Here is a 21,589-nt window from a genome sequence, read left to right on the forward strand (position 1 = left end):
GGAAACTTCCAGCTTGCAATTCAGTCATTCTTCAATGAGAAATACATGATGTGTCAAATATGAAATGGAATCATTAATCCCTGCCAAAGTCAGAGGTACAGCAAACTGTGGCTGTGTGTGCCCCATGCTCTCTTCCCCTTAACAAATTAGGTAGCCCTGTGGAAGGTATTCCAGACAGATGCCTGCATGGGGCTCTGCCTGGAAGAGGGAGGCACACTGATCATCAAAATGATTGACTTGACTGCTTTCAGACATTTAACTACCCATCCCACCCTCCCCGCTATGTGCACACACACAGAAAGGGAATTTGCTTTCATCTTCTAGATATCTTTTCATTTAAAGCACCGTACAAATGCAGAATAAGCCAGACAGACAGGGCTATTAAAACGTAGGTTAAAATTGTATAGCTCTACACAAACAGAGGAGCCCCTGTAAAAAATGGTAAAATCTGAATAAGGTCTTGGAGTCCAGTTAACAGTATTAGATCAACATTACTTTCCCAGTTTTGATTTTGCACTGTAGATATGGAAAATGAGGAAGCTGGGGTGAGGATACACAGGGGACTCTGTAGCCCTTGCAACTTTCTGTGAATCTGCAATTATTTCAAAATAGTTTTAATCCAGCACTTTGGAACGCCAAGGCGGGAGGATTGCTTGAGCCTAGGAGTTGAAGATCAGCCTGGGCAACATAGGAAGACCCCATCTCTACAAAAAAATTAAAAAATCAGCTGCGTGTGCTGGTGCATGCCTGTGGTCCCAGCTACTTGGGAGGCTGAGGTGGGAGGATTGCTTGAGCCCAGGATGTTGAGGCTATAGTGAGTTATGATCATGCCACTGCACTCCAGCTTGGGTAACACAGTGAAACCCTGTCTCAAAACAAGAAAAAGTTTTGGAATATGTCATATGTGCCAGTTCTAGGGTAAGTGGCCTCTGAGCAGCTATCACATATGTTGACACAGGACCTTTCAGTTTTCATTTGATGCAGAGCTGTTTTGGGACAGTACCAAGAAATCGCCATAGCCATTATTTCCCCAAAGAGAGCCCAACAGAAATCCCATCCCAGAGGTGACAAGAAGTTGATCACTAGAGGAAAAACTTAGAGAGCATGTCCTTAAGTCACCTTGTCCTACACCCGTCCTGTTGAAGATGAGCTGTCAGGCACTTCCTACGGAACGGTCTGTTGCCACAAGCCCATGGATGTCCTCTGCCTGCCAAACCTGGCTGGGGGTCGGGTCACGGGAACCTTAGCAATCCTAAGTCCAACCAGCTCTGTCCCTGGCCCGCAGGTTCTCAAGTTTTAGGTTGCATCAGAGTCGTGAGGAAGGTGTTTAAAATGCTGATTCCAGGACTTCCTCTGCCCCCGCCGATCCCAACTAAGTAAATGAAGGACGGGGCCTAGGAATTTGCATTTGCAACAAACATTTGTGATTCTGTCACAGGTGGTCCTAGGGCCATAGTTGAGGAAACAACTGTGGAGGGCTCCCCACTGAGGGGGCAGAAGAAGAGCTGGCAGGCACTCAGCATTCACAGAGCAAGGCGCTCCTTGCACAATGGAAAGAACTTGAGAGTGCCGCCTCTCAGCACACACCTGAGATCTCCAGCCCCAGGGCTTCACCAAGGCTGTAGAAGGGCCTGGGAGCCTCCGGGATTGGTCCTGCTGAGGTTGTGACCATGTGGCAATTAGGATAAAACGCAGAGTGTGGACTCTATCATCATCACAACTTCTCACTGAGAGCTGATGATGTGCTAAGCAATCACATCTCATTTAGTCCTCATAGTACTGACCTGAAGGAACTGTTTATTATCCCCATTTTACAGATAGGAAAACTGAGGCTCAGAGGGTTCCAAGGTTACAGAGATAGAAAGTGGCAGGGCAGGAATCCTGCCCAGCCAGAGGTTACCATTCTGTGATACAACCTCCCTTTCCGTCGGAAGGGTTCCTTTAGGTTCTCATCTCCTCCAGGATAAAACACTCTGCTTAAAAATAATAGAGGCCGGACATGGTGTCTCACACCTGTAATTCTAGCACTCTGGGAGGCAGAGGCAGGCAGATCGCCTGAGGTCAGGAGTTTAAGACCAGCCTGGCCAACATGATGAAACCCCATCTACTAAAAATACAAAAATTAGCCGGGCATGGTGGCGGGCGCCTGTAATCCCAGCTACTCGGGAGGCTGAGGCAGGAGAATTGCTTGAACCCGGGAGGCAGAGGTTGCAGTGTGCCGAGCGAGATCTCGCCACTGCACTCCAGCCTGGGCAACAGAACAAAACTCTGTCTCAAAAAAAAAAAAAAAAGAAAGAAAAGAAATTTAGTGGGCTTGCGGGGGAATGGGAAGATTTTCCCAATTCTTGTTTCGGTGGCATGAATACTCCTTTCCAGCTTAAAGCAGATCTAACCCTCTCAAAGTCCATCTTCCTCAGCTCCTCTGTTCTGCTCTTTCATCTTTGGTCCTGCTCTCTACTAATCTTTCTCCTCTCTTCCCATTTTAATTTTTCTCCTTTTGTCTTCAGACTTCAAAGTCACAGACTCAATGTGTCCCTCCATTTTCCCTGTATCCCCCGTCACTAATAGAAGAATTTTCTCCTGCCATTCGATCATGATACAGGCTATCTGAAAAAAATGAGAATTAGGTTCCTAGCAAGAGAGATGACCTACCATTTTCCAAAGGACACTGTGGAATCCTGTTTGCCTGAAGGTTCCAAATATAACCCATGTTCCACTCAAGGCACACTTGATGATCTTTGAAAGGGCGTTCAAAAGGCGGGATGGTCTGCAGGAGGGTATAATTCTTTGCTACAGCATGGAGCAAGTTTTCCTCCCATTTAACATTCCAGTCTCCGCCACTGTATTTGTGAGTAATCCAGGCGCGTACTATCACTGCAGATACAGAGATGGAATGTCTGATGAAATAATCATCTCTGTAAACCATAATGCTTGGAAATTTCACATGTACTATTTGTGTCCTGCTGGTGTGAAGATGTTTCTCATTCTTCCACCTTTTTTTGTACACGGGAATGCTACTTCTGAACTCAGATGAAACAACTGCTTCCAAATTGACAACGCAAGGCTGAGAGCATAAATACTCAACCGAGACTTCAGAAACGTTGCGAACATTTCCTTCAAAGACAGTGAAATAAATAAAGTCTTTGTAAGCCACGCTCTGCTCAGCTTTGGGTATCACTGACGTCGTCAGGGAAGTCTGCCTACCCAAAGACGGTACAACATTCTGAAAAAAAGAAAAAGAAAGTAAGCAATACAGAAAGTTTAAAAATCCTCATCATAACAGGTATGCGAATCATTATTTTCCTGGGAAAAAAAATATCAGTCTACATAAAGCAATGAATGAATGCAGGAGATAAAAGATGTCAAAACCACTACTGAAGAATTGGGGAAAAACCAACACACAAATACAATGGAAGATGAGGTCACATTAAACTCTCTCCCCAGACCCAGTAACATCTGCTGATCAGAATGTGACTGTCACATCTACGTGGCAATAATTCCAGAGTTGGTTTTCAAAGGCAGAAGCTGGTTCACAACAAATCCAGTAGCGATGGAACCTGCCTTAGAATAAAACAGAGACAACACAGCTTCAGACATTTTCAAACCATTGTCCTGACTTTAAGTGGTGGATCCGACAGTACCAAGTCAAAGGGTGGCAGAAAAGTGCAAAGTGCACCCTCAAGGGAACATGACAGGGATGCCACCCTGGCCCCTTTTCCTCCCATAAGTTTGAAGCCAGGGCAAGCCTGCCTGATACATGGACAGGCGAGAGGCTTCTATTGCTCCTGGTCACAAGCAAGCTCAGACGATGAGCTGTGTTGTCCAATTCTTTCACCATAGACGATGCTACATGCACCAAGAAAGATTTTAGCTGAATGTTTGTTTATCTGGTCATGAAGTTGAGGCAAGGTTTTGAGCATGAGGTGCTGATATATGAATGCTAAGAGCTCTCCTAAATATGACTTTGTGATTCAGGTATCCAAAACACAATAGAAAAAGGTCACTTTGGACCACTGCATATCCATTAGGGTGGCTATTATAAAACACACACACACACACACACACACACACACACACACACACACACACAGAAAATAACAAGTGTTGGTGAAGATGTGGAGAATCTGGAACACTTAGGCACTCTTAGTGAGAACGTAAAATGGTGCAGCTACTGTGGAAAGCAGTATAGCAGTTCCTCAAATACATTAAACACAGAATGATCATATGATCAGGCTGGGGGTGGTGGCTCACGCCTGTAATCCCAGAACTTTGGGAGGTTGAGGTGGGTGGATCACCTGAGGTCAGGAGTTCAAGACCAGCCTAGTAAACATGATGAAACCCTGTCTCTACTAATAATACAAAAATCAGCCAGGAGTGGTGGTGTGCACCTGTAATTCCAGCTATTTGGGAGGCTGAGGCAGGAGAATTGCTTGAACCTGGGAGGTGGAGGTTGCAGTGAGCCAAGATCACACCACTGCACTCTAGCCTGGGGAACAGAGTGAGACTGCATCTCAAAAAAGAATTATGATATGATCAGATCCAGCAATTCCACTTCTGGATATACACCACAAAAATTTAAAGCAAAGACTTGAAGAGAGATTTGTACACTCATGTTCATAACAGCATTACTCACACTAGCCAAAAGCAACCCCAACGGTCCATTCACGGATGAATGGGTAGAAAAAATGTGGTATATATGTGGGATGGAATATTATTCAGCCCATAGAAGGGAATGAAATAACGGAATTCTGATACATGCTGTAAAATGGATGAACTTTGAGGACATGATGCTAAGTAAAACAAGCTAGACACAAAAGAACAGATATTGTATCATCCACTTACATGAAGTGCCTAGAGTAGTCAAACTCGCAGAGACAGAAGGTACAATAGAGGTTACCAGGGTCTAAGGGAAGAGGGGATTGAGGAGTTAGGATGTAATGGGTCTAGAGATTCAGTTTGGGATGATGAAATAGTGTGGAGATAGAAAGTGGTGCTGGTTGCACAACAATGGGAATGTCCTTAACACTACTGAACTATACACTTACAAATGATTAAAATGGTACATTTTAATGCATGCATCTTTTTACCACAATTTAAAAGAAAAAAAGTCACTTTGGTCTCCTCCGAGGAAAGAAATAAAAACTCCTTTTTTCAATTCTGACTTAGAACTGTGGGAGAGGCAAAGATGGACAAGACATGAAATTTGGTATCAGGGAATCATGTCTATAAACAATGGCAATACAGACAAAACGTGGTCAGTGTTCCCACCAAACTGTAAACAAGCCCGAGGGTGCATAGCACTGGGAGAGAATAATTCTAACTGGAAGGTCTGGGATAGGCTTTATGGAAGAAATGGTATCTCAGTTGGGCTTTGAGGGATGAAAAGAAGTTCTTCAGGTAGAGAGACAGGGAAAGGCACTGCAGAGGGTGTGAACAGCATAAGCCGGGCAAGAGGCAGGGGAATGCAGGTATACTTAGGGAATAGAAAGTAGTTATGTGAACACGCAGGTATGTGGTTGAAAAGAAAAGTAGAGTTTGGCCCTGGAGAACACTGAGTCCCAGCCCAAGGAATGTGAACTTTTATTCCACTGACAGCAAAGAATCAACAAAGGTTTCTGTACAAGGGGATGGTGTCTCCCTTTTAAAGCAACTGAGAGTCAATGTCAATTAGAAACAAGGCTAACAATTCATACAAAAATGAGCAAACGACATAGTTAATCAACAGGTAAATGCTTATTCACAGTAAGATAAATGCAAACTGAAACTGCGCTGAGATACCATTTTTTACCCACTAGATTTGCAAAGATCAAAAAGTCAGATAACACATTGTACTGACCAGAGTGTAGGAAGCATGCCCTCTTATGTATTGCTGGTGGCAGTAATCTCTAATCTCTATGAGGTCAATCAAGTAAAACCTACTAAAATTATAAATGCACTCACCCTCTGCATCAACAATTTCACTTCTAGGAGTTTAACCTACAAATACACTCAAAGTTGTGCAAAATGATGTTTGTGTAGATTTTCACTTCAGTACAGTTTGTAACTGCAGGACATGGGGAGCCTAAATAACCATCAAGAGGGAGCTGGTTAAATAAAAATAGTATATCCACTCGTAGAGTACTACACAGTTATTAAAAGGAAGAAGCTCTCCACGTACAGATAATGGAATGATCTCAAAGGGTTTTGTGTCTGTTTTTTTTGTTTGTTTTTGAATTTTTAGGGTTTTCTTTTTTTTGAGATGGAGTCTCACTCTGTAACCCAGGCTGGAGTGCAGTGACACAATCTCAGTTCACTGCAACCTCTGCCTCCCGGGTTCAAGTGATTCTCCTGCCTCAGTCTCCCAAGTAGCTGGGATTACAGACACCTGCCACCACACCCGGCTAATTTTTGTGTTTTTAGTAGAGATGGGGTTTCACCAAGTTGGCCAGGCTGGTCTCGAACTTCTGACCTCAGGTAATCCACCCATCTCGGCCTCCCAAAGTGTTGGGATTACAGGCGTGAGCCACCGCGCCCAGCCCAGGTTTTGAAATTCCAGGTTTGCTGAAATGTAATTCACACCACACAATTCACACATTGAAAGTGTAAGTTGCAATGTTTTCTAGTAGATTTATAGAGCTAGTCAACAATCAATCATTACAACAATCAATTTTCAAACATTTCATTGCCCCAAAATGAAACCCAGTACCCACTGGCAGTCACTTCCCATTTTTTTTGCTTGCTTTTTAAAAACAGATTCAGAAATACCATTTGGATTAAATACACACACACACACACCACACATACATATATATGTACATGTGCATATTCACTTGAATACACTTATCACTGGTTGCTTACACAGATAAGAATGAGGTGACCAGGAGACAGAATAAGAGAGAGAGATGCACCGGGCATAGTGGCTCACACCTGTAATCCCAGCACCTTGGGAGGCCAAGGAGGGTGGATCACGAGGTCAGGAGATAGAGAGCATCCTGGCTAACATAGTGAAACCCCGACTCTACTAAAAATACAAAAAATTAGCCAGGCGTGGTGGTGGGCGCCTGTAGTCCCAGCTACTCGGGAGGCTGAGGCAGGAGAATGGCGTGAACCCAGGAGGCAGAGCTTGCAGTGAGCCAAGATCATGACACTGCACTCAAGCCTAGGTGACAGAGGGAGACTCCGTCTCAAAAAACAAAACAAAACAAACAAACAAAAAAAAACAAGAGAGAGAGATGCACTGTACATCCTTCCCTAACTTTTGAATTGTGTGCTACACAATTTTTTTTTAAGTAGGTGAGGAGAAAGCAACTGTCCTAAAAGGTCAAAGTGGGCTGGGCATGGTGGCTCATGCCTATAATCTCAGCACTTTGGGAGGCTGAGGTGGGTGGTTCACGAAGTCAAGAGATCGAGACCATCCTGGCCAACATGGTGAAACTCCGTCTTTACAAAAATACAATATTAGCCAGGTGTGATGGCACATGTCTGTAGTCCCAGCTACTCGGGAGGCTGAGGCAGGAGAATCGCTTGAACCCGGGAGGCAGAGCTTTCAGTGAGCCGATATCATGCCACTGCATTCCAGCCTGGTGACAGAGTGAGACTCTGTCTCAAAAAAAAAAAAAAAAAAAAAAAAAAAAAAAAAAGGGTCACAGTGGAAACTGTGTCTTCTGCAAATGGCAGAGAGAATAGGAGAAGGGCTGGCAATTCCTTTTGACCAGTCATGGGAAACCTGTGGGAAGAGATATATAAAGAAGGGGGCACAGTGCAAACTGTCCGTGCCACCCCCCGCCCCCAGGAGAGGTTTAATTGTTTTATGTTCTCGTTCATACTGCCAGATTACAAGGAGGAAACACATATAAAAACCATCTCATAATTAGAAGCAGAGAACGTTACAATGGATGAGTCTGGTGACAAGCCAGTCTACTCTCTTATTCTGCAGATAAGAAAATGACAATCAAGAGGTGACATTCTCCAACATCACCCAGCTGGCGGGTTAGCAAAGGCAAGCCCAGAAACCTGGCTCCTCTTCTAGCCGCCCGCCCACTCCCACCTTACCCATGCCATAGCAAATGATATCAGTGGTGACTAATGGTCACCATTCCATGGCCGCCTGGAAACTCTAGGCTAAATTCTGCTTCCACATGAATAGGGATGCACCCAGCATTTGTCCATGAACACTGGTTTATTCATTCAGCCAGATGTGCCAAGATGTCGCCCCCACCCTCAAGATGCAAATCACAGTGTTAAGTCCACAACAGAGTTTCACCCAAGGCCAGAGATCACTGGTGCTGGTGGAAACCGAATCAGCCGAAGGGTGACCAACACGCCTTATTCCAAAGCAATGCCCCGAATGTTTGCCTCACTAATCCCACAAATAAGTCAAATGTCAAATAAGACATTTGCTTATTTTGTGAGATAAAAGGCAGCCCAGCGCCCAGGACATGCAGAGGTGTATTAAATATCACATTTTCTTTTTTCCCAAAGAATGACTTGAAACCTCTTCCTCATATACCTTAAAAACTCACCCAGGCTCAGCTCTCCCACTACGATATTTTTCTGAGTGGGAATGGAGGGTGTCAGATTTTTAATGCTGATGCTGGGACCTCCAGTGAAAACCTCTTTTAAACAGAATGCTGGGGAAAAGGCCATTTGATTTTACTAGAAAAGTGTAGTTCATAATAACCATGTTCATTATTTTACATCTCACTGCTAAAAGTGCACCAGTCCACTTTTCTTTATTAATTAGCGCAGCGCCCTGAGCATGGTTTCAAGTTTTGTTTGATGGTCCATGCTTATAACATTGTGGATAATAGAAGTATATACAAGCCGGGTGCTGTGGCTCATGCTGGTAATCCCAGTGCTTTGGGAGGCCAAGGCAGGAAGATCACTTAAGCCTCAAAATTCAAGGTTACAGTGAGCTATGATAGTGCCAATGCACTCCAGCCTGGGCAATAGAGTAAGGCCCTGTCCCCCCAAAAATAAAAATAAAAATAAGAAGGCATATACACATTTCACCACGTACTCTCCACAGAGCTGTCCCTTCAAATTCTGTTTCAAAAAAACTCTCCATATACTCATTTGAAGATTATTTCATTTTCACCTGTTTCAAAGTCTCAGGTGCAGTAAAAGTTACCTCAAGGTATATAGGTGCTAAACATATGTTATTTAACATGGTAGTCACAGGTCATATTAAGCACTTGTAATGTGGCTGGTCTGATTTGAGATGTGCTGTAAGTGTAAAATATACATTGAATTTCAAAGCCTTCATATAAAAAAAGGGCTGCAAAATACCTCATTAATAATTTTTATATTAATTATATGTTGACAATATTTGGACACACTGAATTAAATAGAATATATTAATATTCATTATGCCTGGTCTCCTTACTTCTTTTTTTTTTTTTTTTTTTTGAGATGAAGTCTCACCCTGTCATCCAGGCTGGAGTACAATGGGGCAATCTTGGCTCATTGCAACCTCTGCCTCCCCGGTTCTAGCGATTCTCCTGTCTCAGTCTCCTGAGCAGCTGAGATCACAGGCATGTGCCACCACGCCCGGCTAATTTTTGTATTTTTAGTAGAGACAGGGTTTTGCCATGTTGGCCAGGCTGGTCTCGAACTCGTGACCTCAGGTGATCCACGTGTCTTGGCCTCCAAAGTGTTGGGATTACAGGCGTGAGCCACTGTGCCTGGCCTCTCTTTACTTTTTTAACATGGCTACTAGAGAATTTAAAATTATATATGTGGCTTGAAATTTGTGGTTCATATTGTATTTCTACCGGATAGTGCTATTCTAAATTTGAGGTCAGCTGAATTTCTTGGTTAAAAAAAAAAAAAGCCAGATGGTAAATATTTTAGGTTTTGCAGGGACACTTTGAGACAGCCATAGGGACAACACATAACTGAATGAGTATGGCCATGGTCCCACACAACTTTGGTTACAAAAGCAGGCGGCTGACTGGACAGGCCCACAGGCCTATAGTTTGCCAACTTCTTTTCTAAATTATCAAGCTTTTTTTTTTTTTTTGAGACTGAGTCTCGCTCTGTCACCCAGGCTTGAGTGCAGTGGCACAATCTCAGCTCACTGCAACCTCTGCCTCCCAGGTTCAAGTGATTCTCGTACCTCAGCCTCCCAAGTACCTGGGACTACAGGCGCGCACCACCACGCCCGGGTAATTTTTGTATTTTTAGTAGAGACCAAGTTCCACCATGTTGGCCAGACTGGTCTCGAACTTCTGACCTCAGGGGATCCATCCACCTCGGCCTTCCAAAGTGCTGGGATTACAGCATGAGCCACAGTGCCCAGCCAATTATCAAGCTATTATCCCAGATAGAGTTTTGAAGAACAAAAGGTGACAGAAGATATGCTTTGTTAGGAGTTGTCATATAGGAGAAACGGGGTGAATAGCCCAACAGGGCATCATTTCATATGTGTGTAGTTGATGGGACTTGATTCTGTATTTTTCTAAGGTTCCCTGGTAGAGAGTGTTGACATTTTGCTATTGTTTCTTTCAGAAAAGATCTAAGTCAGAGGATAACATGAAATTAATCTAGGCAAAGAGATCAAATTTCAAGGACTGAGATGGATTGTTTGACAAGTAGAAGCTTGAATGACAGCTGGAGTACAAGAAAAGAGAAACTTCGGGGTGGGGCAATGTTTCCTTAAGTTAATGAGGGTGTGTTGGCCCCAAAGAGGGCCTCAAAATCACCCTACGTGGCTTGTGCAGAACATGGTCTTGAAGGGTTTACTTCAAGAAGGTGCTTTGAGGCACCTATGCAATGAAGGAAGCTGGCATCCAGTGACTTGTAGCAGACCCTGTGGGCAGCTGATTCACCATGAGTCGTGGCTACCTCTGCTATGCACAAAACCAACACTGATTAGCAACACATCACACTCTAAATATTGATTAAGCTGAAGTTGACTTCCTGGCTCAAGTCATGCATGTGGTTATAAGCTGTTTCCTGCCAGGAAAATAAAGCAATTAAACTTGAAGAGTTCCAGCTACAGGCATGACACGTGTCCAGCCTTCATAGGTATTTTCACATGCCAGGTTGCATTAATACAAGCTGAAAATTTATCTGCATGTTCCTTTGTTTAGAAATTATGAGTTCAGAGTCTATGTCATTGTTATGTTTCCAGCTTCTAAGATAGAGTCTGACACACAATAAGAATTTGGTAAGTGTTTCTTGCTGAAATAAAGCACTGGGGCTGGGCGCGATGGCTCATGCCTGTAATCCCAGCACTCTGGGAGGCTGAGGGGGGCGGATCACCTGAGGTCAGGAGTTTGAGATCAGCGTGGTCAACACGGTGAAACCCTGTCTCTGCTAAAAATACAAAACAAAATTAGCCAGGCGTAGTGGCAGGCACCTGTAATCTCAGCTACTCAGGAGGCTAAAGCAGGAGAATCACTTGAAACAGGGAGGCAGAGGTGGCAGTGAGACAAGATTGTGCCACCGCACTCCAGCCTGGGCAACGGAGCGAGATTCCATCTCAGGGAAAAAAAAAAGCACTGGGTGTGGGCATTTCTGCCAGATGCCTCGGTGGCTCTGGGGGCACTTGCATATAAACCAAATGACTTGATCAGTTTTGAGTCCCCACTGCCTTCTTCTTATACTCTAAGTTCTCTTGTAAGGGATCCCCATCATTTCTCTGTTTTTCTCCCAGCCTCGTTAATTCCTTCCAAATAGCCCTTACCCTTTGGGATCTTATTGGTCCCTGGGGGTCAGAGCCTAGCTGGGGAACTGTGAGGTCGGGGGAGGTGGCACCTTGGCACCCACCTTACCCATTTGGGGCAAACTTCTCCCAGCTATTTTGTCCCTCTAGACCTTTCAGACAACTGCCTTACATTCTAGGACCGTTTCCATTTCTCCACACCAAAAATACAAATTAATTGTTCAAGATTTCTCATCTCTCGACCCTCTGCTGAGTTCCTGTTTATCTGGCAAGTTCATCCATGTCACTGTGATAATGAAAAAATACTGAGGTAATGTCACGTATCTGTATATCTGTGCCGGCTTTGCGGAGATAATGCCTTAAAAGCACAGTCTAAATGCACCACAACTCTAACCAAGATATTTGGGGTGAAGAGGGGCATCTGTGTCCCTCAAATTATGCCATTTAGGCAGCTACAATAGATGTTCCACCTTGAAAGCAACATACTGATCCATTTTGCCCACAACGGAGCTGGGCCCTGAAAGATGCTTGAGACCTCAAATATGTTTACACCAGATGTGAGCCCTTATCAAAGTCAAATTTGACAATGTCATGCACAGTCACAAAACATAGATTCTCTTATTTCTGTGTAAATGTGCATGTATTGTAAAATTTTTTTAAAACAAGAAAGAAATGGGCCAGTTAATGTGTGTTCATGATAGAAGACCCCAAATAGGAGATCTAAATGCATTGAATTCTGCCTGGGAATCAAGAAACAGATGAATTTATGTATCTTCTGGATGGAAAACAAAACTATCAACATGACCTAAACTTCTTTTAGGATGACTGCATTTGATTCCTTTAAGCAAAATCAATAAGAAGAGATGCTGTTCAAATCACCCTCCCTTGTTCCAAAGAGCTGAGAAAACTTGGCTTTGTTCTCTATCTGGTCTCCACTTGGTATTTAAGGAAGGGACAGAGAGATTGGGAAACTTTAAATCGTTCACAACTTGCTATGAGTTCACTGGCACGTACACGTGTCTGTGGGTGGGTATGATAAGAAAGCAATAACTGTTTTTCTCATTCCTGACCATTCTGCCCCATTCTTTTCCTAAGAAAACTGTGGCTCATGAGGGCTTCCTCTTCAAACTGGCTGGATCACATTTTCCCTAAGTCAAAAAGGTAAGCAAGCGTCTTGCCTTAAAGGGCCTATTTTGTAATTTCTGCCTACCAGATATAAGCAAAAATTCTGTTTAAGTCAACAAAGCATGCAATTAAGCAAAATGGAAGATGATGTCAATACAGACTTCAAAATCAGCATGTGCTTAGGGAAGCATTTCCCAGTTGAGTATTATTCCTTCCTAAACCTGAGAGCTGGCCAGAGCCACACCATCACAGTCATGATCAATAATACTGGTTGTGTAAGATTCTCCCCCATACTATTTAATATGCTGTTTCTTCCCAACTCACATCACACAAAGCTACCTAAGTTGGTTTGCTCTTATTTCATTGAGTACCTACTGTGTACTGGGCACTGGGACGGGTGTGTTAAACCTTTTTTCCTCTCTGACTTCTAACTTCCTCCTCTTACATGGGACCTCATAGACTTCTCCCTCCTAACCAAATCCTCACAACAGCCCACAGGGGGAGACAGCATCCCCACTGGCACAGCTGAGGCAACGGAATGCCTTCAGAGAGGGTAAGTAACTTGCCCAAGGTCAACCAGCTACCAAAAAGCAGAACCAAAATTCAAATCCACATCAGCTGACTCCAGAGTCAGTGACGGTGTGCCTCTTGTCTTCTAACAACACCCAAAGATGATGCCCTCAACTCACACGCTTGCCTTTACACACTTGTCATTGATTTCTGGCTACAGGGTTGGGGAATCTCACGACTTTCCTTATTCTCATCTTGAAAGTGTTGGAGCTAAAATGCCACCATGCTGCCATGCCTTGAGTTTGAAGAAGATAGATATTGCCTTAACCACAAACACACAAACGCCAGACTCAGCCAGTTCCCCAGTCTAACTAAGCCCTTCTCCAGGTAGAGATGGGAAACAAGGCCTGCCAAGGCTGAATCCCATCAACCATTCCTCACGGGCTGCACATGCCTCCTGCCCCTCGACTCCCTTCTCAGGGGAATGGCATGAGCCAATAAACAAGGTAACCAAATTCCCTTTAGGCTATTTACGGTCTACTCCAGTCTATCCGTCTTCCCAGAGAATTGCCTGGGTTATTCTCTCCTACCCGTCCTCTAGCTCTGACACTTTTGCCAACAGGCAGCCAGAAGAAATAGAAGGCAAGAGGCCAACACCATGGCTTGGGAGATTTTAGCAGCTCTGGTCAGGATGAATATGGAAGCTATTGGTTGATGTGAGGTTTGGGGATGATCTCTGTTTTCAAATATTCATAATCCCTCTCCCTCAGGCTGGATAATTGCAGATCTCTTTACCTCATTTTGATCTTCTTATGCCCTGCATTGCACACATAGTGAGGGGTTAATGAATACTCTTAGATGGTTGACCGCGGGTATGTCATCACTTACAGAGAATCCTGTACAAGGCTCTGTCACAGCCACTGTCTGCTAACTGTCCCACATGTGTCTGTGTTGTTTTTTGTTGTTGTTGCTGTTGTTTGTTTTTCCTTTTGAGACAGAGCCTCGCTCTGTCTCCAGGCTGGAGTGCAGCAGCGTGATCTCAGCTCACTGTAACCTCCGCCTCCCAGGTTCAAGCGGTTCTCCTGTCTCAGCCTCCCGAGTAGCTGGGATTACAGGTGCACACCGCCACACCCAGCTAGTTTTTGTATTTTTAGTAGAGATGGGGTTTCACCATGTTGGCCAGGATGGTCTCAATCTCCTGACCTCGTGATCCACCTGCCTCAGCCTCCCAAAGTGCTGGGATTACAGGCATAAGCCACCACGCCCGGCCTCTGTGCTGTTAATGTCCTCTTACTTCTTTGTCCTCAGTCTGATTGTCTAACAAGTGCAGATATCCACTCTGAACATTTCATCTAGACAGCTGACATCAATACTGGCCATCCTGAGATTTATCTTTTCATATAAGAAAATATTATACATTGGAGACCAGAGCTTAGAATGGACAAAATTGTCTTCTAGAAGAGCCATTATCACAGATAGGCAGCTGGGGCAGCCTCAGGCTGGTTCTAGCCAAGTTGGAAGAAGGTAAGAGTTAATGGTGTAAGAAAATAGCAAGAGGGCCCGTTGGGCAGGGAAAGTTCTGCGTGGAGCACAGTACTCAGCACCCGAAACCTCAGTGGAAGCAATTTCATTATCCTTTGCTTTCGAGGCCCTCTCCCTCTCTGAGGAGGCTCTCTACATCTTGACCTTTGGTGACCTCAGAATTTTCTGGCAGCCGCTGGAACCAGGGATCATCTTTTCAGAAATCTGTTTGGCATCGTTCCGTGACTTATCTTTCAGCCCTCATCACCATTATTCATGCTTTGGCAGTATCCTAGCTACAGACACAGTACTCTTCTTGAGCTGATACTGAAGGTTACTCCATCCCAGCCAATGGAGAGGGAAGGCGCCCACTCCTCAGGACCCTGACTCCAGGAAGCATGCTCCCTGTGAGGGCAGGTGCTTAAAGGCATCTATTCAGAAGCTGATCTCAACCTCCAGCCCTTGTGAACAGGCAAATAGGTGAAGATAACACAAAACAGGAACTGGTCCCCAAATCATAGGCAATTTGGCTTTGGAATGCATTCCAAGGCACATTTGCTGTACACTTGTATGCACATTCATCCAAACTCAAATGCTAAACTCCACCAGCTGCCTCTGGACTACATAAAAACCCCAAACCTTTATCTCTTCATTAACGATGGCAAATATTTTCTGGCTTTACCTTTCTTCCCCACTTTAACATCCTGCTTCTATTCTGTGGCCTGCGCTTCCTGCTTTGTATATTTTAGATTACTTTAGACATGACCTCACATCCTGGCCAATTGCACAGTAGCTGCTAATTGCTAGAGCTTTGCTAATGGCCTGTACATCGATGAAGAATGAGTTACAAGCAGCAAAATCTAGAAGACGGTAAGCTAGTGTGGATTAGAGCTGGGGCTCTGGAGGGAGACAAACTTGGGTTTCAATCTCAGACTGTGCGGCCTGGGGCAACTAACTTAACCTCTCTGAATCTCTTATCTCATCTAAATGGATATTATAATAGCTCCTACCTCACAGGGTTGTTGCTAAAATAAATACTGGACAATGCCTATAAAGGACTTAGCACAATGCAAGCTATTGTTATTACCATGTAGGATTTCAAATTATGAAACAGCTTTCTTCCTCTAGAGTCTACATATTCCTGAGATCCTGCCTAGCTATTCTGCTCCATCTCTACCCTGCACCTGCCCAGCCCCGTTCCCCTGACCAACCACTTCCTCCAGGTAGCATTCCTTGATTGAGCAAAATGCACACAATTATGCATTTGCGTTTTCTCTCTATTGTTTTATACTTTTTAAGGGTTTCATATGGGTATTTACATTTTCCCCAATTCACACACCAAGTTTCTCCAAGATCAAGAAGCCTTACCTTCAGCAGTATCTCAGGTAGTACAAACCCAAGAGCAACATCCCTAGTAAACAGCCAGATCTTCAGAACAAAATGTGGAGACTACCTTTTAAGTTGGCCTTTTGTGTCCTTTGCAAAGTGGCTCTCTTGTTTATCAAAGTCTCTCCTGTACAGTAAGCGTATCAGAAGTTCATCTGAAGGAAGTATGCAGAGGCAGGAAGCACTGACATTTCCCCCCACCATGAGGTCCCCAAATTCATTCCTTCCCCATCTGCCAAGACATTCATCCATGCTCTAGTTATTTTCCACATCACAGTATTTTCTAAAATTACTCTTTCTGGAGCCCTTCCTCACCCCTTCACTATCTCACTTGAGTCTATCCATGGCATCATTTTTCCCCCGTTCTCTTAATCCCCCTTGGTGCACACAGAACTTTCACATGAGCGATATTTGCTCCATCATCATCCGTCTCTATTCGCAGATCCCACTTAGGCTCTCAGGCTTTGCTCTCCGGACTCTGACTTCCTGAACTGTGGTGAAGTAGTCCCCCTCCTTGCCAGGTCTTGAGATGTCCATGTGGAACTTTCCGGCCCGGCTCATTTGTACATGAATGTTTCACGCAACACTCTACAACATCACTTCTGCTTCTGTGGGTAGCCAGCAGGGCCCTGTGTACAGGCATCATCTGTTTAAACTGAAATCTTGTCATTTGTCATGGCAGTTTTATTTATGATCCTGTGTGTTGTAACCTTGTGGCATAAATATTAAATAATAATATCTCTTGGGTAAAAAAAAATCATTCATGTTAACTGACAACTTCTTATGAAAATATGAAGTAAGCCCAACCACACAATTTGGTATTGGCTCATTTTGAAATATGAGTAAAAGCACGGATTGCTCAACAGGTAGATGCACAGGCAGAATTATAATTTCCATTTTTACACCTTCTTGCTTCAAGAAATGAAACATTCAAGTAGTAAAAAAACGTTAAAAGAAACGGGCTGGGTGGCAAATTTCTGCAGAATCAAATTCTAATTCCTGCCAGTATCTCCTAAGCAGTTTTTAGCTTCCAAAAAGGAACACTCCAAATAATGACAATGCCACATAAGTGAAATGAATTCCGGACAATGACACTGCTCATTTTTTTTTTTTTTTTTTTTGGCATTCTGTGAATTTCCTATTACATCAGTTTCATGATTCAGCATTTTCCATTTCATTTATTTACAGTAATATATGGCGAGATAACCCAAGGTTTCTGCAGGATTTTGGAACATAAGGTACGCTGGGCAGGAAGGGTGTCGCCTTCTGTAAATTTACTATTGTTTAGGAGAACTCAAAACAGAAGCAAGCAAGCCATCAAAGGAACTGAGAAAATTTCTCCCCACCTTGTTCTGAGGGTTCTCAACTACTCTGGTATTTAAAATAAATTGGTTTTGAAAAATAGGTTACTGCCCTTTAGTTGATGACTAAAACAAAAGCCAAGAAGTGTGCAAATTGCAAACTGACATGCATGAGCCAAACATATTCTCTGAAATAACAATGTTCAAGACGCAGCTAAAGTCACCAATCTGGCGATAAGCGTGTTACAGAGAACTAGATTTCTTTCCGGCATCCGCAACTTGGCTGGAGTGACCAAGGAGGAGTTGAAGAGCGCTGGAGATGCGAGGTGCGTTGGCAGAAAATCGTCCGGGCCGGGAGGACCCGGTGGAAACTAATAGGAGGGTCGAGGCGGGTGGCAGGCGCCGAGAGAAAGAGGCGAAGTTGGGCACGGGAAGGAAAGGAGCTGCGAGTAGATTGAGAGGAAAGCCCAGAAGGGGTGGGGGGTTGCGGGGGTGGGGGGGCTGGAGACCGCGCGCGGCAAGGCGGAGAGCGAACTCCCGGCGGCGAGGCTCCCGGGTGGAGTCGAGGACAAGGAGTCTCGAGGGGAATCCGACCCGGGTCTAGAGAGAGTCTGGGAGGGAGAGGAATGGGCACGAACGAGACAGCAGCGCGGCAAGTCTGGTCCACGCGCCCTTCTCCACGCCCGGGGTACCCATCCCAGGTGCCGGGAGCGCCCGGAGCGCAACGGCGAGGAAGAGAGAAAACTAGCAGCGGCGTCCCCGCCCCGCGTGGCGGGTGTCCCCGGCCGCCCCCACCCGCGTCCCCGGGGCCCCGCGCGGAGAGGAGGACCCGGGCAGGGTCCGGCGCTCACCAGGTAGCAGAGGAGGAGCAGCGCGCAGGCAGGGCGGCCGCCGAGGCCCGGGGGGACGCCGCCACTCGGGGGGGCCATGGCTGCGGCCCGGGGGCAGACCGCGGGCGGCGGGGGTTGCTGCTGCTGCTGCCTCGGCCACCCAAGCCCCGCGCCGCGCCGCTGCATGGCGAGGCCGCCCGGATCCGGGCCGGAACAGGTCACCTGGTGCAGGGACCGGCCCCCGCCCGAGGCGCCACCTTCCCGCCCGCCCCCGGCCGGGCCGGCCGCCGCGCGCGGGGCCACCTGCCACCACCTCCGGACCCGCCGCCGCCGCCGCCACTGCCGCTCCCGCCGTCGCCGCCCCCGCAGCCCCAGCAGAGCGCCGGCTCCTCCCCGCCTCCCAGTCCCCGTCCCCTCCCTCCCCTCTGCCTCCCTGCCCAGCCCGCCTCCCGGCCGCTCCCTTCGGCCCCCGAGCTTCCACCCCTCCGGGCAGCGGACGCCCACGCAGGTGGGCACCGACCCGGGTCCCGCCCCTGGCCGCTGCCACCCCCAGCGCGGGTGGCTGGGCCCCGGAGCACCCCCCTTTCCCTTTCTCTCCGCTCCTCCCCCGCCCCCTTCCCCGCTCCTGCTCTCCGCGATCCCCCTCCTCTCCCTCCGGCTCCCTCTTCCCTCTCCCCTCCCGCTCCCAAACCCCCTCTCTTTTTCACTTTCTCCTTTTCCTCCCTTTCCTCATTCTCCCTTCCCATCCTCTTCCTTGCTCCCGCATTCTCCTTCTCCCACCCACCCTTTTGCCGGTCGCACAGCCCAGTTCCCGCCCGTGCAATGGGTTTTGTCTGGTTGCTTTTTTGGCCGGGGCGCCATTCCCTCAGGGCCCAGGGCGAGTGTGCCCCCTGGAGTTGTGCTGCGCAGCTGCCCGGCTCCCAGGCCTTCAGGATGGATTTTGACCCCTGCCAACCTCCACCTGTCCACCTGCGGGGTTAGAACCGCCTCCTTCCTGGCACGTTTGCAGCCCGGCTGCGCCCCACCCTGCCGGCTGGTTCGCGGCACGTTCTGGATGTTTCCCGAGGTTTTTGTGTGGTGCCGCCGCCGCCGCCACCACTGCGCTCTTTGTTTTAATTGTCCAGAGTATTGGCACCCAGGACGGGTTTGTATTTGATTTGCATCCCTGTGCTCCAGCTTCCACTTTGGACAGAAAAGAAAATGAATTAATTAGGTCAATACAGTAATACTGGAGCCCCAAATAAAAGGGGTGAGGCCCTAGAAGTGCGCAAACAGCTTTTTAAAAAACCAGGACACATCCTGGGCCTTGGGGACGCAGTTTGAGACTGGCTGCTCTCGGACACGGGTTCTGGGGCCTGGCGGAGAAGGACCGCCGAGCGGCGGGACCACCAGCTTGCCGCCGGCTTTGGCGTTCAGGGAAGCGCTTGGCTGTGTCTAGCGGCTCCGACAACTATCTGGGCCCGCAGCTGCTGCTCTGAAACAGTTAATCCACCTTCCAAAGTTCGCAGAAGCTTCCCTTTGGCACTGGTAGATTTGTGCGGATTGGAACAATAGCCTGGGAGCCTGAGAGGCCACAGCCCTTTCCCTGTGCCACGAGCATAGGCCAAGTCACAACAGACGTCGGGGAGAGGCTGCTGGTGAGACGGGGTGCCCAGGGTAGTTTGACGGGCGTGGGCATCCCCTGTGCCTGGATGCGCCCTCAGCTGCTCAGTACAGGCCTGGTCATACCGGGCATGGCGGCTCCTCAGCTGTCATCCACTTTTTTTTAGGTCACCTAAGAGCTGTGGACCTGTGTGAGTCCGCTGGCCTTATTCCACCAGTTCTCAAACTTCAGAATTACCTGGAGGGATTGTTAAAACACAGATGCCTGGACTCCAGCCCTAGAATTTCTGACTCAGTTGGCCCTGGGAGGGACTTCAGAATGTACCTTTCTAACAAGCTCCTGGGTGATGCTAATGCGCTGGTTCAAACAGCCCTCCTCCATTTCCAGAACTATTGGCTTTTAGGAAACTGGGCTCCTGCTCCTCCCAGCCAGCTGCCACCACATTAAAGCATTTTGGGGGTTTTGACAGACGCTCCCACTATCTCTGTTCCACTTCTGCAGAAACAAAGCACTTAGCATTCTCCTGTGTGACATGGAAAACCATTTATTCTATCGAGTGTCCAAGGGAACAAAAGATTTGGTGGCTTTGTCCCAGATCCTGTCTATATCTTTTCCATCAGGTCAAAATACAGACTATACTTTTAATGTATGTGGAAGGAAAACTGTCGGCCAGTTCAGGGGAAAGGGGCTTCAACAGGCATTGCAGCATTTCTAGGGTTGCCACCTGTCTTCCTGGGCCACTGTCCGGAGTTTCTCTCCTCCCACATTGCACACAGACTCTGTTGGTCTTCAGGGAGCCAAACGGTTCCTTCTGGTTGTTTGTAATCAGGATTCATGGAATTGGGAGTTTTCAAGGCTTTGTGAGCTTTGAGGGTTTGGGTTTACCTAAGTGCAGGTAACAGAGCGCCCCATTGGGGGCTGGGCTGTTTCTAACCTGCCATATCCAACTGCTCACTTCTCCCTTCTTACTCATCCGCTATTGTGTTCCTACTGTGGATTGGGTACCACCAGAGGCCCCAGGATTCCAGAGGTAGGCAGACTGGCTCTATTTCTACAAGGAGCATCAGGCGTGCAGAAAACCTGCTAGAGTTTGGTCTTCTAAGAGGTATGTGTGAGTTACTCTCTCATCCTGGGCTAGAGCTGATGGGATTAACTGTTTCATCCTGTATTGGAGAGGGGGAGAGAAAAAGTCAGGGTTTCTTTTCACGGGGGAGTGGGACATTTTGATCCAGAAGACAGAATCAGCCCTCACTCTTGCGTCTCTCCAGCAGTTTGTGTCAGTCATTGAGAGGGCGTTGTCTGATTTCAGAAGAAAGCCCTTTATTTAAAAAGAAATATATTTTCTCATTGTCCCATGGAAGGGCTTGAAATCTCACCATTACAATTCATCAGGTTAAATTAAGTTTTAATACTCCACTAAAAGTTGAAGGCCCCAGGGGGAGATTGGCCTCCCTTATTACTGCCTTGGTGTGAGTCAGTTTATCACATGCCCTTGGAAAGGGACCAATTCCACACCTCAACACGGGAAAAGGACAAAGGCACAGAGTCCTGAGCTCATCACCACCCGCCCCTAGGATGAGACTCCAGAGGCCTGGAGGGAGGGGCTGGAGAAAGCACTGCATCTGCATGCCTAGGCGGCACATCATAGTATTCCAGGCCAGGTGTT

General features: G+C 46.6%; 1 protein-coding gene across 2 annotated transcripts in view; it reads right to left on the minus strand.

The window, feature by feature from the left end:
- Positions 1-18,698, minus strand: part of SEL1L3 (SEL1L family member 3) — a 118,668-nt gene extending 99,970 nt beyond the window's left edge. The window contains exons 1-2 of one of the 2 annotated variants that reach the window (XM_010367999.2): positions 18,342-18,698; positions 2,653-3,223 (exon numbers count right to left, since the gene is read on the minus strand). In XM_010367999.2, coding sequence (XP_010366301.2) covers positions 2,653-3,223; positions 18,342-18,506 — 736 coding nt within the window. In that variant the 5' untranslated portion in view covers positions 18,507-18,698. Of the gene's footprint in view, positions 1-2,652; positions 3,224-16,171; positions 16,311-18,341 lie in introns of those variants that run through there. The other variant, XM_030915853.1, reaches the window with a different exon arrangement.
- Between the last annotated feature and the right edge of the window lie 2,891 nt (positions 18,699-21,589).

This window comes from Rhinopithecus roxellana, chromosome 2 (genome assembly GCF_007565055.1).
Source record: "Rhinopithecus roxellana isolate Shanxi Qingling chromosome 2, ASM756505v1, whole genome shotgun sequence".
Taxonomy (NCBI): domain Eukaryota; kingdom Metazoa; phylum Chordata; class Mammalia; order Primates; family Cercopithecidae; genus Rhinopithecus; species Rhinopithecus roxellana.